Here is an 18,830-nt window from a genome sequence, read left to right as displayed (position 1 = left end):
ATAAAGGGCTCCCAGACTAACCTAATTATTATCTCTACCTTCTGGCTGCAAGGAGCAAGTTGGGGCATTGGGAAAAGGGATCCTGAACAGATATTAGACAACTCTCCCTTAGAAAATAGGTCTATACTCTTTTCCACAATGAAATGATTCAGACCAATTCCAATAGACTTGTGATGGAGAGAGCCATTTGCATCCAGAAAGAGAACTATGAGGATAATGTGCTCACAACATAATTTTTTCACCTTTTTTGTTGTTGTCTACTTGGTTATTTTCTTTCTCATTTTTTATCTGATTTTTCTTGAGTAGTCTGATAAATGTGGAAATATATTTAGAAGAATTGCACATGTTTAAGCTATATTGGATTACTTGCCGTCTAGGGGATGGGGGAGGGGAAGGGAAGGAGAAAAATTGGTAGCACAAGGCTTTGCAAAGGTGAATGTTGAAAACTATCTTTGCATGTATTTTGAAAATAAAAAGCTATTATTTTTTTAAAAAAGAAAATAGGCTACAATTTAAGATTAAATGATCAGAATTAAAAGAGATGTGATAAGGTAAAATAACAGTACAATTAAAGATTTCAAATCAATAACAAAAGATGGATACTAAGAAGATCCAAATTCAGGTGAAAAGGAAGCAGGACACAGAGTATGTTATTAATGAGAGGTTGTGTATTTTTTTTTAGTTTGATTTCTTATTGGGATAAATTAAAAGCAGTGTAATCTGCAAAAATCAGAAAGCAGTACTCTCATTCAACTTCTCCCTAATGAGGCCTGAATTTAATTACCACATTCAGTCTGAGATGCTGCTTCTCTAAGTGATATAGAGAGAACTCAGACTGCTTGATGAGGAAAGAATTAAGATGATTAAAGGATTTAAAAAGTAAATATATGAAGAATTTGGGGTTATTTAACTTGGACAGGACCAAAGAGTGATGGTGAATGAATTAATTAACATTTCCTTTGCTATGTGTTCAAAAACCATTTGTTGAATAATATTTTTTCAATATTTTGTCTCTCCTCATGGTATATAGGGCGAAATGAAAATGTTTTGACTGGGTAATGATACAGCTGAGTGAATTTATAGCTAGCTGAATAAATGTACCTAAAAATATTGATTAATGAATCTTTATGAATTGGAAGGGAGATGTCTGGTGGTATTTGTACCACATATCACTATACTTGGCTTTGTCCTCCTGAATATTTTCATCAATTAATTAAATGAAAGCCTCAAATGCCTATCAAATTAGTACATGTCACAAAGCAGCTAACATATTGGATGTCAAAATAAGTATTCAATAATATCCCAATGATCTGGAACAATTGACATGATTGAACTAATCAAAAAAAAAAATTAAACAGAAGTTTAATAAACTTCTGTCCACAGGCTAAAAGAGAGAAAGAAAGAGAAAGAGAGAGAAAGGCAGACAGAGTCTGAGATAGACAGAGACAGACAGATATACAGAAAAGAGACTTGGATTCATGAGAAAAGCTTAAACTATTTTTTTTTATTTCATAGTTTTTTAATTACAAGTTATATGCATGGGTAATTTTACAGCATTGATAATTGCCAAACCTTTTGTTCCAATTTTTCCCCTCCTTCCTCCCACCGCCTCCCCTAGATGGCAGGATTATCAGTAGATGTTAAATATATTAGAGTATAAATTAGATACACAATTAGTATACATGACCAAATGGTTATTTTGCTGTCAAAAAGAATTGGACTCTGAAATATTGTACAGTTAGCTTGTGAAAGAAATCCAAAATGCATGCAGGCAAAAATATAGGGATTGGGAATTCAATGTAATGGTTCTTAGTTCTTAGTCATCTCCCAGAGTTCTTTCGCTGGGCGTAACTGGTTCAGTTCATTACTGCTCCATTGGAACTGATTTGGTTCATCTCATTGCTGAAGGGAGCCATGTCCATCAGAATTGATCATCATATAGTATTGTTGTTGAAGTATATAAAGATCTCCTGGCCCTGCTCGTTTCACTCAGCATCAGTTCGTATAAGTCTCTCCAGGCCTTTTTGAAATCATCCTGTTGGTCATTTCTTACCAAACAATAATATTCCATAATATTCATATACCACAATTTATTCAGCCATTCTCCAATGGATGGGCATCTATTCAGTTTCCAGTTTCTGGCCACTACAAACAGGGCTGCCACAAACATTTTGGCACATACAAGTCCCTTTCCCTTCCTTAGTATCTCTTTGGGATATAAGCCCAGTAGAAACACTGCTGGATCAAAGGGTATGCACAGTTTGATAACTTTTTGCGCATAGTTCCAAATTGCTCTCCAGAATGGCTGGATGTATTCACAATTCCACCAACAACGTATTAGTATCCCTGTCTGCCCACATCCCCTCCAACATTCTGCATTATCTTTCCCTGTTATTCTAGCCAGTCTGACAGGTGTATAGTGGTATCTCAGAGTTGTCTTAATTTGCATTTCTCTCATTAATAATGACTTGGAGCATCTTTTCATATGGCTAGAAATAGTTTCAATTTCTTCATCTGAGAATTGTCTGTTCATATCCTTTGACCATTTATCAATTGGAAAATGGCTCTTAAACTATAATAATAGAGGCACAATGCCCAGAATCACAGGGGTCACAGATTTATAGGCAAAAGGGACATTTAGTACAATTATGTGAGGCTCAGAGAGGCAGTGACTTATCCAAGAACAGATAGGTTATTAAGTAAAAGAGGCAGAATTTGAATCCAGGTCCTCTGACTTCAGCTCCCATGTCACCAATCTCCCATTGCTTAAGGCCAATTAGACTTGATATGGCGCATGACACCATTCTGTGTCACATTTCAAAAGGAACATTGACAAACTCAAGCTTATTCAGATTCAGTCAATAATGAAGGCAAGGGATCTGGATAAAGGTTGTCATTGAAAAGGGGAAATCCATTTATATCTTGTGACTTCAGAAAGCAGAGTTAGGGTCAATAGGTAAAAGTTAGAAAAAGATAAATTCCACAAGTAGGAAGAGCTTTCCAATAATTTGGAATTATCCAGAAAAATTGAATAAACTTTTTTGTGATGTATTGCAACCCTCTTATCTGTAAGATAAGATTCCTATTGGACTTTAGCTGACCATAGAGTATCCCAAAAAGCTTAGTGGAGTTTATATGTATATAAATTTTTAAAATACAAATATATATATAACTTTATAATATAAATATATATTATACAACTATATTAAAATGTAAAGGTGCACTAAGAATTGTGGAATACCTTAAATTAGAAATGGTATTTGGGAAAGGGCTTCAGGTCTATCATCCTTGATTGTCTAGACTTAGCCACCATGATTCAAGTACATCCTGATTCTACTCCCATTAGTGAATTCTTTCCAGTACTTATTTTTGGGAATAGTCTCAGACCAGATAGTCTTCATTCTGTAGACTTGGCCATCATACCTTCACCCAAATACCTATCACTGCTTTTTAGCTCCTCTTTTATGTGTTTTCTTCATCTATAAGAATATAAACTTTTTGAGGGCAGAGACTATCTTTTTGCCTTGCTTAAAGCAAGCTACGTGACACAGTGGATAGACTATCAGTAAGACCTAACTCAGACACTTACTAGTTGTGAGACCCTAAAGTCATTTAATGTCTATCTTGTTTCTTGGGAAATAATGATAACACAATTTCCAGAGTTGTTATGAGAAATAAGTGAGATAATATTTGTAAAGTGCTAAAAAATAGTACCTAGCACATAGTAGTTATTTACTGATTATTTCTTAACTATTTGTTGACTGACTGACAAAGAGGAGATTACTATATCAGGTGGAGAAAGATTAGGGGACTGTCCAATGAAGACAGTTCTGGGAATATGCACATGCAATCCACATTGGGTGTTTTTTAAGTCTTCTGGAAGCCCATGATGATATGAAGTGGAGAATCAGCATTAAACCTCAGCGTACACATAGGTATTGTCTAGTTCCTGTCCATTTACTGTATGGTCAAAAAAAAAAAAAAAAAGATCTTTTGATTGATTGCTAAACCAAACTGATAGTGCAAAGAAAATGGTATCAGTGGAGAAACTTACTTTTGTCTTTCCCTAGTAGACACAAGGTATAAGCATGATGATTAATATTAACTAGCTATCTTCTATCTCCACTGAACAGAGAAAAAGACAAATGGATTCACACTGCAACTATAGACCACAGTTTAAACAAAAGAAAGAGCTTCAGATCTTAAGATAACAGACTCTGGGTAATATTATAAAGGATGAAATAGAATTTCTTTCACCAAAGATTTTAGCAAACAATCAAAGATCATAGACTTAGAGATAAAAGAGGTTACCTAATTTTATATATGAGGAAACTGAGACATAGCAAGACTAAGTGACTTGTAAGGTCGTACAGCATGATACTGGATTAGAATAAAAATGGTTTTGTAGCATTTCTATTGCAATATATGTCTCCACATGAGGCCATATATATGCATGTCTACATGGCAGAAAGAATATAAAAACATAATTCTATAGCATATTGCTTTGTCAATGTATCAAAGATGTTTAATTTGGGTTGGGGTTTTTTTTGTGGGGAGAGGGATGAGGATTGATATGAAAACTCTCTTAAGCATCCTAAAGAAGACAGTATGGCTTTGACCATCTAGACATATTTAGTGAAGATTTGGTTTCCTTTTGTTGTTTCAATTTACATGACCTCTTCCAATGCCCACTGGGCATCCAACAATAATGTGCTGATCATTCATAATGTATAGATGCAGCATCAAAAGATTACTTCTTCTGATTATTATCACTCATAGTTTTGTCGTAAATGAATCTTCATTTAATTTAGAAAGTGCTCCTTCTTATTCCTCAAAATGAATATAATCAAAAATTAAATGGCATAAATCTAAAGCTAGCTTTTAGCTAGTTCTGACCTTTCAAATCTTTAATGAGAACATATTTTCATGTCTTCTACTTTAATTAACAATAAAACCTTAAGACCCATAAATGGTAGAGATTTTTAATAATGCTACAGAAAATTTGAGAAGTATGGAAATCTGCTCAATAGCTCGCTAATGTACTTCCTTGTAGAAAATACAGCGGAGTGGAGAGCAGTGGATATTATATTTTCATAGGGTGACATTGCTAGTCATTTTTTAGGTCATGGCATTCTCTCATTACACAAATTTACAAAATTAGGGCAAATTATTTGAAATATGTCATTAAGTAAAGGAAAAGATCAAGTAATTATCCATTCATTTGATCAATGTTAATAGTCTGCTGAACATTTCAGATGGAAACTTCTACTCCAGAACTTATCATTTGAGTTATCTGTAGTTATTAAATGGTCAGATCCTCATTTCATTTTGATTGAAGCTACATAAAAATAAAACATGTATTCATACTTTTATATTTAAAGTGTTGATCCTTGAGGGATTTCTATTTAATTCACTGATTCTGTGTTCACTCTTTCTTTGTTGATCTAGATGGGTTTAATGGTTCATCACTTCAAATTTCCAAGCTCTCATTAAGCCATTTATGGTCCTCCTAGTCATTTTTTAATCATATAGGGATCCACTGTCCCACCAAAAGAAAACCTATGGTCAACTCAAGCAAAAATCAATTCATTCAATGAAAAATTCTGCTCATCTGTTAGATGGCATCTTATAAGCAAAACAATCAGATACCTAAAATTTTCATTTCTCAAGGACAGTATGGCATTTCCATGGATGGACTTGAAGTCTGATAGATATAAGTTCATATCTTAGCTCTGACTGTGTGTGTGACTGTGGGTAAGGAGCTTAATCCAATTGATTTTTTAAAGCAACTAAGATATTTGGTTGAGCTATATATGGATTGCAATATGTATTAGTATATATAATTTCCTTACCAAAAATATCAACCATGGATTCTTAATATACAGATATATCAAGATGTTATAATATATTGATCTATATATTCTTTGAACTGTATAGAATTAGTTAAAACTCAACTAATGTTGATTAATGTTCTAAACTAATAATAATAATAATAACACACAGCACTTAAGCTTTGCAAAGCAAAATTATTTTCTCATTTGATTTTCATTACAATCCCGAAGATAACTGCCATTATTTCCTCCATTTTACCCATAAAAAAAACTAAGGCAGAAAGCAATTATGTAACTGGGTTAGAGCTCTACAGCTTAAGTGTCTGAGGTAATATTTGAACTCAGATCTTCTTGACTCCAGGACCAGCACTTCTTCACCTATCTGCTTTATGTACTCCTCTAGTACTTCTTCATTATACCTTACTGCCCTGTATGATTTAAGAATTAGCAAAAAAAAAGTCAACGTCTAAAAACTTATTTAAGACTGCTCTATAGATAACAAAGAAAAAATTTAACCAAATAGCCATTTCAATGCCCTTAGCAAGCATTTTCTTTTTTTTATTAAAGTTTTTTATTCCTCAAATTATATGCATAGATAATTTTCAATATTCACCTTTGCAAAACCTTGTGTCCCAAATTTTTTCCTTCCTTTCCCTCCACCTCCTCCCATGGGGAGGGGGGGGGGCAAATAATCCAATATGTGTATAACATGTGTAATTCTTCTATACAAATTTCCACAATTACCATGCTGCTCAAGGAAAATCAGATTAAAAAGAAAAAATGAGAAAGAAAACAAAATGCAAGCAAACAATAAGAAAAAGAATGAAAATACTATGCTGTACTCAGTTATCACAGGCCTTTCTCTAGATGCAGGTGGTTCTCTTCATCACAAGACTATTGGAACTGGCTTGAAACATTTCATTGTTGAAAAGAGCCACATCCATAAGAATTGATCATCATACAATCTCTTAGTAAACATTTTCAATGTAATTCAAGTCAACAAATAGTTGTGTTACATACTATGTCCAGGAATCATGCCAAGTGCTAGGGATACAAAGCTCCCAAAAAATAGCCAGAGTTAACATTCTATATGCTGTCTGTCTTTAAGAACCCAAGATCACCTCCAAACTACCAAGAGGCCCTAGAGAATGATTTTATTTGAAAATGAAGAACACAATGCTTACCCTCAAAAAGCTTACATTTAGTATGCATGAACTATTTATGGACAAACAGTATAGCAATCTATTCCTTGGCATGGAGTCAAATTGGAAACTTATGCTAATATTATTTGGTCATGAATGTTGATTCAAAGATTAAGGTAGCAGCTATTGTTAGCAATGGTTGAGATTCTGATGAATCCAAAGATCAATCAAGTCTTTTCTGAAGCTCCTAGGGGAAAAAAAATGATCTTTTGTAAATTTTTTTCCAACTGAGAGAGGTAAAAGGCAACAATGAGCTACTATCTCTGAAAACTCTCTAATGACCTGGACTATTTATATAGGAGCTTGTAATATATATATATATGAGCTAGTAGTAAGTAATACTAATTCTGATCCTAGGTACTTCAACAGTGAAAAGATAAAATTTAAAAGTGCTTGAAGATGTTTGCTGACATCAGCTTACACATTTTGTACTTAAGAAAAATTTATTCTAGAATAAACATTCTAAACATTCTCATTTGTCAGCAGACAGTAGACTATAGTTGTAAAGGACAGAAGACTCATTATTAGTAAGATATGAAAGATATAATCCTCAATTTTCATGCAGCTATATCACAGATTTTTTTCTTTTTTTTTCTCAATAATATTTTTCCAAATATATGTAAAGATAGTTTTTACCATTCTTTTTTTGGTTTTTTAAATAGTGCTTTATTTTTCCAAACACATGCAAAGATAGTTTTCAACATTCACCTTTGCAAAACTTTTATGTTCAAAATTTGTCTCTCTCTCTCTCCCCTTCCCAAGATAGCAAGCAATGAAATATAGTCGACATTTATTTTCTAAGACTTTGTGTTTTAATTTTTTCTCTCTCTCCCTTCCTTCCAAGCTCCCCAAGACAGCAAACAATTGAATGCAGGCTAAACATGTGGGATCCTTTTAAACATATTTCCATATTTGTCATGTTGTGCAAGAAAATAGATCACAGATTTTTTTTAAAAGACATCACAAAGCTGGAAAGACCCTTAGAAGCGACAAGGCATGGAAAGCTTGACAGTTTAAATAACTTATCTAAGGCCACATAGTCAGTATGTGTCTGAGGTAGGATTTGAATCCAGGCCTTCCTGATTCCAAATCCAAAGTCCAATCTATGCTCACTCTTCCCAGTGGGGGAAAATCCCTCAATAGTGATACTATAAAAGTTCAGGAGTCACACAGATACTAGGGATCAGCAAATATAATTCTTACATGAAGAACATACCTCAATACTTCAAAAAATATGTGGCTTCAACCAGTGCAATCAGCAATAGAATCTTAGTTGATAGTTTCATGAGTCACCATTGACAAAATAGTCATCACCTAAAATTCGACTTTTTGACTGTGAGATTCTCTACACTTAGCTAAGCTTTTTCACAGATGACCTTCCATACCCAAGCTTGCACACAAAGCTTTTCCAGCTTCAGAAGAGCAACTAGAGCTCATACTTCATTGGCATTGTGTTTGAGAACCCAAGATCACCTCTAAACAATCACAAGGTCAAAGAGAAAGACTTTAGCCTACTGTCTGCATCCCACCCTTTGCCCATGCATTCTGACTGAAAGGAGACACTGCATCTAAAATTCCCAACTTTTTATCAAATCTATAGAAGCTCCAGTTTCTAGTTTCTCTATCATTAAAGAAAAATGAAAACAGAAAACTTTGATATGTTACATATCTGGCCACAAAATAAACTTTTGATATGTTCAGAAAAGGAAAAGAAGCAACATGAAAGAAAGGAAAAAGACTGGCACTGAGATCAGAAAAACTTAGCTTGTGGAGCCATCCTTTGACTCATGCTGGCTATAAGACCCTGAGCAAGTAAGTTGCTTATCCTTTCAATACACCTGTATTGACAGAGGTAGTTGGATTATCTGAACTAATGACAAAGTACTAATAACAAAGATCCAGTGCCTCTCCTATCCTAGAAGAAGGACACAATTCTATTTTTAAAACTAGAAAAAAGTAGATTCCTGTACAAAGTTCATAATAGTATATCTAATCTTCTTTGTTATTCTTTGTATTTTGAAAGACTCAAGAGTCTATTAATGACCTTTGTGATGTTAGCTACCTCCCTGAATCTGAGTTTCCTTATTTGGAAAATATGAGACTGGAACAGATTATAAAAGGCTATTTAAGAAATTGGAAAACAAATCTGGCCTCAGACGCTTAATATTTCCTGGCTATGTGACCCTGGGCAAGCCATTTAACTCTAATTGCAAAAGGGAAGGAAGGAAGGCAGGAAGGAAGGCAGGAAGGAAAGAAAGAAGGAAGGAAGGAAGGAAAGAAGGAAGGAAGGCAAGAAGGAAGGCAGGAAGGAAGGAAGGAAGGCAGGAAGGAAGGAAGGCAGGCAGGAAGGAAGGAAGGCAGGCAGGCAGGCAGGAAGGAAGGCAGGAAGGAAGGAAGGAAGGAAGCTACAGATCCTTATTTTTAACTGATGATCTCTTAATTCTGTCCTGTTCCTGCTATGAATAGCACCTTGGAAACTAGAAAGAACGATGGCTACCCAGAAAGTATGGTTATCTATAAAGCCAAACTAGAGATTTCAAACTTTTGGAAAATCAATAATTGTTGTCCAAATGATATGCACACTACACTAAATGTACCAGATGGATATTAATTATTTGCTTGACTTTGTGATTCTAGGTCAAGATTAAAGTCTCAAGATAGGTTTCCATAGGCTCTATTGCACAAGATTTAGAAGTAAAAGAATCTCAAAAATCAGTCCCCTCATTTTTCATGAGGAGAAGAGGCTCAGAGAGGTTAAAGTGAAAAGTGACTTGCCTAAAGTAACAATAAGCAGAAGAATCCTGATGCAAATCCAGATCTGACTCCATGCCCAGTGATCTTTCCATTACATGATGTCTCCTCATTCCATAAGCATGAGAGATGCTGAAATAATATTCTCAGCACTCTGACCTAAGAAGTCATTAGCCAGGGAAAATCTTTCCCTATCTTTCTCTCATTTTTTCCTTAGAACTCTAGGCTATTGCTGGCACTAATTACAAGATCTTGGCAGAGAAGGGTTTCCTCCTGACCTTCATTCAGTGAGGCTCCAGCTCTTATTGCCAAATAAATGATTTCTTTAGCAAGATGGAGAAGGGAGAGGGAAAAGGAAACAAACATTAAGTGTCTACTGTGTGTCCAATATGATATAAGCAATTTACAAATATTTCATTTGATCCTCATAATATCTCTGGGAGATAAATACTATTATTATTACCAGTATTATTATTATTATTATTATTATGGTAAATCAATCAGAGATAAATAACTTGTCCAGGTTCACATAGCTAATAAGTGTCACATGCCTGAGGTCAGATTTGAACTCAGATCTTCCTGACTCCAAATCCAATATTCTATCCACTCTACCACCTAGCTGCGACACCTGGGCATGAAAGAAAGGTGTTAAAAGTCAAATACTGAAAGATTCTAAGCTGTGTCACTGTGGAAATAATTGTTTTCACTTGTAAAAACATTTAGGAACAGAATGAGGATGGTAAAATGTATCATTAAGATGGTACTCACTATATGTCGGGCTGCAAAAACTCCATCGACAATTGCACAACAGAAGGCTGCCACCACACCGAAGCTGATAAATACTATGGCGGCTACCAACTGCAAAAGGAAGAAACAGAGATGAGGTGGACATGTATTCTTTTGAATCAAGAACAACAATAAAACCTTTAAAAATATAAGACAATATAAATTTATCAAAGTAGCAACAATTTTTATTTTATTTTTCTTCCCAACATAAATACATACACATGTGTACATGCATACATAGGTGTGTGCATAATACACACACACACACACACACACACACACACACACAATTACAACTTGCTTTTTTATTTAACTGGGTTTCTGGTAGACAAACATGACAAAATTTCACATGCTATAAAGCAGAGGCTCACCATACACAGTCCACAATACTCCCCACTACTGCTTAAATGAGATTAAATTATAATTGGGAAATATTTAGCATAATAAATGTATAGATGTATGTCATAATATCACATTTAAAAAGTAAGCAGATAAGCAGATTGAAGGGATCTTTATGCATACTCCACTGTGTTCTGAGTCTGTCATCATTTGCATAAAGTACTTTCTTAGATAATTCAGAAATCTCCAATACCAATTCTATGATTCTAAGCGTGATTCATTGCACAAGGCTTAATGAAGGGGACTCTCATTCTGAAGTTATATATGAAATGTGGAATTTAGGGCATTTCTGGAAATATTTTTATAGATTGGAATTTTGCTTGTGGTACCCATATAGCTAGGTGGCTCAGTGCTTAGACTGAAGTCAGGAAGACGAGTCTTCCTGAGTTCAAATCTGGCCTCAAATATGTACTAGCTATGTGACCATGGACAAGTCATTTCATTCTATTTGCCTTAATTTCCTCATATGTAAAATGAACTGGAAAAGGAAATGGTACACTACTACCAAGAAAACCCCAAATGAGATTGTGAAGAGTCATGCATAACTGAAAACAACTGAACAATAACGTAGTCAAGGGATGAAAAATCTTAGTAGAATAAGCACTGGAATGGAATAAATCAAAGGACCCCAATTCAAATCCTAGATCTGCTACTTATGACTTCTATGACATTTCAAAAATCAGCTAACATTTCCAGGGCTCTTGCCATTTGCAAAAAATGGAAAGGTTATGAAAACATAATCGATTTGGGGAAAGGAATCCCTCTTTGGTGAAAACTGCTATGAAAATTAAAAAGCAATTTGGCAAAAGATAGATTTCAAGTGGTACCTCTCGCCATACACCATAATAAATTCACTTATGAATTAAATATAAAAATATCACACCATTAAAAAAAAAAAAGCTGGAGAGAATGGATAAAAGTATTTTTCACAACTATAGATAAGGAAAGAATCCTTATCCAAACAAGGGATAAAGGAGATCACAAAAGATAAAAAATAGGTTTGGTTAGATAATAGAAAAGCAAAAATTTTGCATGAACAAAATCAATATAGTTAGGATTAAAAGCAATTATTGACTGGGAAAATTGCATTGAATCTCTGTGACAAAGATCCAATATCCTAGAGATTGGATATTAATACTGTATAAGATCAAGTACCATTTTACAATAGATAAGTAGTTCAAAGATATGAACATACAGATCTTTTAAAAAACTGCATTTGTCCATACCCTTTGATAGTAGAGATACTATTGCTATGTACATTCCCCAAGATGACAAAATTTGAAAGACCTTTTATATCTCAAAACACTTATAGTATTTCTTTTTGTAGTAGAAAAGAACTGAAAATGAAATAGATAGATGTCCATTTAAATGGGGAAGGACTAAACAAATTGTGCTATAACTTTGTACAGGAATTATATTCTATTGGAAAGTTATTGTGCTTTAAGTAAGAATGTATATGAAGAATGTAGAGAAGCATGGAGAGACAATGTGAACTGATATAAATTAAAAAAAAACTTTAATATACCTAATATTTACAGCAATGCAAATGGAAAGAACAATGTACTACCCAGTTCACCCAGTCACCCATCCCCAAAACTGAACACTGTATAATTATAATGATCAAATTAACCCTGAAGAGGAGAATTTGTACTTCCCTGCCTTCTTTGCAGAGGTGGGGAAATAGGCATATATAGTCTTAGACTATGATAATATGTTGGTTAATTTTACTCTCCCTCCTCTCCTTCTCTCTCTGCTATCTTTTTTTCCCCACTTCCCTTCCTTTCTCATTTGTTACAAAGAATGATGTTTTGGATAAATGAAGACAAAGGTATATATATGGAAATGAAAGTAACCTAAAAACAAAAGGCTTCAAAATTTTTAAAAGAATTGTTAACTATTAACAATCATTTGAAAGATAATTTCAAATGACTAATAATAAGGAAAAAATCTAACAAATATGGATGTATTCTATTACTGTCTCTACTTCTGACTTCAGTATATTGATGAGATGATTATTCATCCAGTTCTCATATTTACACACTGGTGCCTTCTTTACTTATTCCATCTGTATATCTTCCTAAATCCAACTATGTAAGAAATCCTGTTAATTCCAATTCCATAATCTTTATAGTATTCCATTCCCTTCTTTCTGCTCTCATGGGCCATTTGGTTCAGACCCTTACTATGTCTTTGTTTCTCATCAAAAAATGACAAGATTTTCAATTTAGACTATTGTAATAGCCTCTTATTCCATTCTCTCTGCTTTCTAATGCTACTTAACTCCTATCAGAGAGGTAATGAATTAAAGAATGTACAATAAACTTTTTAAATAATATTTTATTTTTCCAAATACAAGTAAATATAGTTTTTAGCATTCATTTTTTTACAATTTTATTATAGCTTTTTATATATAAAACATATGCATAGGTAAATTTTCAACATTGACCCTTGCAAAAACTTCTGTTTTGACTTTTCCCCTTCTTCCCTCCACCCCCTCCCCAGATGACAAGTAGTCCCATACATGTTAAATATGTTAAAGTATATTCATTTTTGTAGGACTTAGTGTTCCAAATTTTTCTCCTCCCTTCTTGCCTCCCCTATCCTCAAAGCAGTAAAGCATTCTGATATATGTTAAATATAAGCAGTCCTTTTAAATATATTCCATGTTTGTCATGTTATACAAAAAAAAAAAGAAGAAGAAGAAAAAGAAAAATCTTATCAAAAGGTGGGGGGAAGGGAACTGTGAGAAAGAAAAAAACAAACAAAAAAAGTGAAAATAATATAGTTGGATTCACATTCAGTCTCCACAATTCTCTCTCTGGATGTGTATGGCTCTTTCCATCACGTCTATTCTAATCACCTGATTGTTGAAAAGAGCCAAGTCCATCACAGTTAATCATCACATAATCTTCTTGTTGCTGTGTACAATGTTCTCTTGGTTCTACTTACTTCATTTAGCATCAATTCATATGTCTTTCCAGGATTTTCTGAAATCAGTCTGCTCATCATTTCTTATAGCACAATAATATTCCATTACTTTCACATACCATGACCAATTTAGTCATTCCTCAACTGATGGGCATCCATTCAATTTCCAGTTCCTTGCCACTACAAAAAAGGGCTGCTACAAACATTTTTGCATATATGGATCGATTTCCCTCTTTTATGATTTCTTTGGGATACAAACTCAATAGAGAAACTGCTAAATCAAAGGGTGTGTACAGTTTGATAGTCTTTTGAGCATAGTTACAAATTGCTCTCCAGAATGTTTCAATGGATCAATTCACAACAATGCATTAGTGTTCCAGTTTTCCCATATCACCTCCAACATTTATCATTGTCTTTTCCTGTCATCTTAGGTATCAATCTAAGAGGTGTGAAATGGTACCTCAGAGTTGTCCTAATTTTCATTTCTCTAATCAGTAGTGATTTAAAGCATTTTTTCATATGACTACAAATGGCTTTATTTTTTCCATCTGAAAAGCTTTTCATATTCTTTGTATATTCTATAATTTTGCCAGGAAACAGAGTTAAATTTGCAGACCTACAACTTAAAGAGAACTATCCTGTCTTCCAAAAGAATAGATAATGAATGAGATTCAATACAACTCCTACTTGCCTGGAAATGCCTTCCACAAAATTCCTTGCCTTGAAGACCTCTAATAAAAGGAAACCCATTAATTCAAAGACAGATAATTTGGTTTTTAAATGGCTCTAATCATTAAAAAATGTTTTCTTAAATTGAGTCCAAATTTGGCACCATACAAGACCAACCTAGACATTGATCCTAGTTCTGAACTCTTGGCCAAAGTAAAGTATATTCCTTTTTCCACATATGTGTTCAATACATTAATATACTATGTTATAGTTTTCTCTAGATTTTGCAATTCTAGTTCTTTTAACTGTTCTACATATCAAAAAAATTCCAGACTTTCATCATCCTAATCATCCTCCTGGAAGGCTTCCAGTTTGTTACTATTACCCTTAAAATATGATAACCAGAAGCAAACCTCTTACTTTGTGGTTATCTGACCACCATAGAGTACCATGTTATATCTTTTGTTTTAGACAGTATATGCCAGTTATTGTAGACTAAGATAGCATTGACAGACAGTATGTCATAGTAAAGAGCCATCCACGTAGTCAAAAAGACACTACTTTAAGTTATTCCTCCAACTATACCAACTTCATAGTTCTCTCTCTGAATGTGTACAGTAGATAAAGTGCTGGGCCCAGAGTCAGGAAGACTCATTTTTATGAGTTTAAATATGGTCTCAGTCATTTATTACCTGTGTGACTCTGGACATGTCACTTAATCCTGTTTGCCTCGGGTGTAAAATTAGTTACAAAAGGAAATGATGAACTGCTCCAATATGCTTACCAAGAAAACCACATACGGGCGTTGGACAAAAAGAGCTGAAAATGATTGGAAAATGATTTTAAAAAAAACCTGCTTATGACCTTAGACTTAATCTCTCAATATTCCAGATAATACTCTTAAGATTTAGTTGCAGAGCAGGTACGAAATTTCCTTACCAGGAGTTTCCTATATTAATGAAATCCCAGGTTCTATCCAAGGTACTCTTTTTACTGCCATAGCATCTTGGTTGAATGCTAAAGCACATGGTTCATGGCCACAGGAATTGTTCCCCTAATGCTGTTTTTATTCTTTGAATGGAGATTATTACTCTGTACTTGTGCAAAAGAATTTTTTTCTTAATCCAAGTGCATTAACCTATACTTCTCTCTGCCAAAACTTCATCTTGTTGCTTAGAGCCCAGGATTCCAGTCATTATTTTAATTTCTATTATGTCATCTATGATATCTGTTATCCCTTCCAGTTGTTTGGAGGGTTTTAGTCATATGCATTCCATTTCTTCCTCTAAGTCACTGACAAATGCTGTCAAAAAGGAAGGACCAAGGACAGATTACATTGTCATTCATATCAATCTACAATTCTGTAGCTTGACATCATCAATCTATTATTAACTAACTCTCTTTGGACAACTTTGTTCAATCAGCTATAAATCCATTTAACTATACTGTATATTTGACTGTATCATGACAGATATAACAGCCTTTGTTAATGCCTGACTTCACAACTTATCTATTCGTTCCCTAGCACTCTCCCTATAGATATTATTTCAATCATACTTTCTTCAAACTCCTATGCCTGCCCCTATCACCTCAACTCTCAGCTGATGCCTTTCTTCTTTCTACTTTCTGAAAGATCCAGTGAAGCTATGAGAGACTGAGAAATAACAAAACAGATTATAAAAAATGAGAAAATAGAACAGAATATGAAACATCTTACAAGAAAAATGATAGTTCTAGAGAACAGGTCAAGAAGAGAAAATATAAGAATAATTGGACTGCCTGAAAGTTGTGACCAAAAAAGAATCTTGACACAGTAATGCAGAAAATAATCCAAGAAAATTGTCCTGGAGTGATAGGACATCAGGGAAAAGTAGAACTAGGGAAAAAAAATCCACATCCTCAATGATATCCTTTGTGGAAAACATAGTAACATTATTATCAAATTTCAAAATCCCCAGATCAAAGAGAAACTTTTGCAAGAAACAAACAAAAAATTTAAATATGCTTGGAGCTACAATTAGAATTGTACAGGATCTATCAGAAGCCCTAATAAGACATAGGTCCTAAAAATTCTATCTAACAACAATCAAAAGAACTAAGCCTGCAGCCAAAAACCAGAAAAATTATTTATAATATTAGATGAGGAAAAAAAAATGGACATTCAATGAACTTGCAGATTTTTAGGACTTTGTATCAACCAAACCTGAACTTAATAGAAAAATTTAACATGTAAGAGCCAATATCAAAGAACAATTTCAAAGAACTCAACATGGACAACTGTTTATGCTTTTTTTTTTTAACATGGGAAATGTATATTTAAGATAGACATCAACAATAGTGTAGCTCAAATGAAAGACTGGCAAACAAAGTAAAAATAGTAATTATGTTATATAAATGAAGTACAGAAGAATAGAGTTCTGAAAATCTACTCACATTGGAAATGGTTTTAATAGGCAAACTACATATGTACCACAGACTATACAGCGCCCTCCAAAATGTACAAAGAAATAAGGGGGTGAGGGAATGGGCAGATAGGGAAGGATCTTGGGTAGGGGGAAGTAAAGGCAAGTTAAGAAGCAGAACTAAAGCAAAGAGTCAGCAGGGATAGGAAAGATATATGGGGGAAGAGGGGCATCTGTATGTATGTATGTAAGAACTCAACATAGACAACTGTTTATGCTTTTTTTTTTTAACATGGGAAATGTATATTTAAGATAGACATCAACAATAGTGTAGCTCAAATGAAAGACTGGCAAACAAATTAAAAATAGTAATTATGTTATATAAATGAGGTACAGAAGAAGAATAGAGTTCTGAAAATCTACTCACATTGGGTAGATGTGATTGCATTATATATCTTTTCTTAACTATAGCTTGCTTGGGGGTGGAGAGGGATGAAAGGGGAGAAAAGAAGAAATAAATAAGGTTCTGCACAGCTGAGAACAAAAGAACAATTCACAAGGAAGTAAAGAAAAATAGACATTCATGAATATAATTTCTTCTACTAATAATATATACTTTCTTGATCTGGTAATTTGTTGTTATATATTTTGAAAGCTCCCTGATGTTCTGCTGAGCACATAACAATGTTCTCTTTTGTTTTGTTTTATTTTGTTTTGTATTCTTTTTCTGTTTTTCTTTTTTTTTTCCTTATTCTGTTTTGTAAATAATTTTTTTTAAAGAAATGTTTTTTTTTTTTTTTAATGAGCACAAATCTCTAGTTAAAAGAGATTTTAGAGGTTTTCTAATCCAAAGCATTCATTTTACCGAGGAAGAAACTGAGACCTAGGGATGTCAAGTGACAGACTCAGAATTTGAACTGAGGTCCTTTTGACCCCAATTTAACACTTTCCACTATGTAATACAAAATAAAATAAAATTATGATTTCATGAGAAGTCTGGGAGTAGAAGTCAGGAGTACTGCTTCTAACTATGAATGAAACTAAGACAAGTCAGGTCCTGAATATCATCTGTAAAAAAAACTTCTACTACAATATATGTGAGTAGTATCCATTCAGTATTTCCTTGAAGACCCCAAGCAGGAAGAATCAATTACATCTCCAAGGTGGCTCTTTTCACTCATGGTTAATATTATTTGTTAAGAAGTCTTTCTTTATACTGTTGTGCCACAGTTTCCTTTTATTGTTCTGCCTCAGTTTCCCTAAATTGTTCTGCCTCAGTTCCTTGAATTCTTCTGCCTCAATCCTCTGGTTGCAATCCCCCTTCCTGACCATTAGGACTGAAATAATTAGGGCTGGGAGCCCTGACCATTAGCACTGCATAGAGCCATAAATTGCAGATAAGTTACTTAGAAATATGTAAGCACATCTCTTGTTCCAGACTTTTTTTTAATATTTTATTTTATTTTATTTAATAATAACTTTACATTGACAGAATCCATGTCAAGGTAATTTTTTTATAACATTATCTCTTGCACTCGTCTCTGTTCCAATTTTTCCCCTCCCTTCCTCCCTCCCCTAGATGGCAAGCAGTCCTATATATGTTAGATATGTTGCAGTATATCCTAGATACAATATATGTTTGCAGAACTGAATAGTTCTCTTGTTGCACAGGGAGAATTGGATTCAGAAGGTAAAAATAACCTGGGAAGAAAAACAAAATGCAGATAGTTCACATTCGTTTCCCTGTGTTCTTTCTTTGGGTGTAGCTGCTTCTGTCCATCACTTATCAATTGAAACTCAGGTCTCTTTGTCAAAGAAATCCACTTTCATCAGAATACATCCTCATACAGTATCGTTGTCGA

General features: G+C 33.9%; 1 protein-coding gene across 1 annotated transcript in view; it reads right to left on the bottom strand.

Annotated features, from left to right (window-relative positions):
* The window catches only part of TMEM255B (transmembrane protein 255B), a 128,040-nt gene that overhangs the window by 53,929 nt on the left and 55,281 nt on the right, over nucleotides 1-18,830 (bottom strand). The window contains exon 4 of the mRNA XM_051984252.1: nucleotides 10,553-10,642. Coding sequence (XP_051840212.1) covers nucleotides 10,553-10,642 — 90 coding nt within the window. The remainder of the gene's footprint in view (nucleotides 1-10,552; nucleotides 10,643-18,830) is intronic.

Source organism: Antechinus flavipes, chromosome 3 (assembly GCF_016432865.1).
Source record: "Antechinus flavipes isolate AdamAnt ecotype Samford, QLD, Australia chromosome 3, AdamAnt_v2, whole genome shotgun sequence".
In the NCBI taxonomy this organism is placed as follows: Eukaryota; Metazoa; Chordata; class Mammalia; order Dasyuromorphia; family Dasyuridae; genus Antechinus; species Antechinus flavipes.
This window is presented reverse-complemented; position numbering and strand designations above follow the sequence as displayed.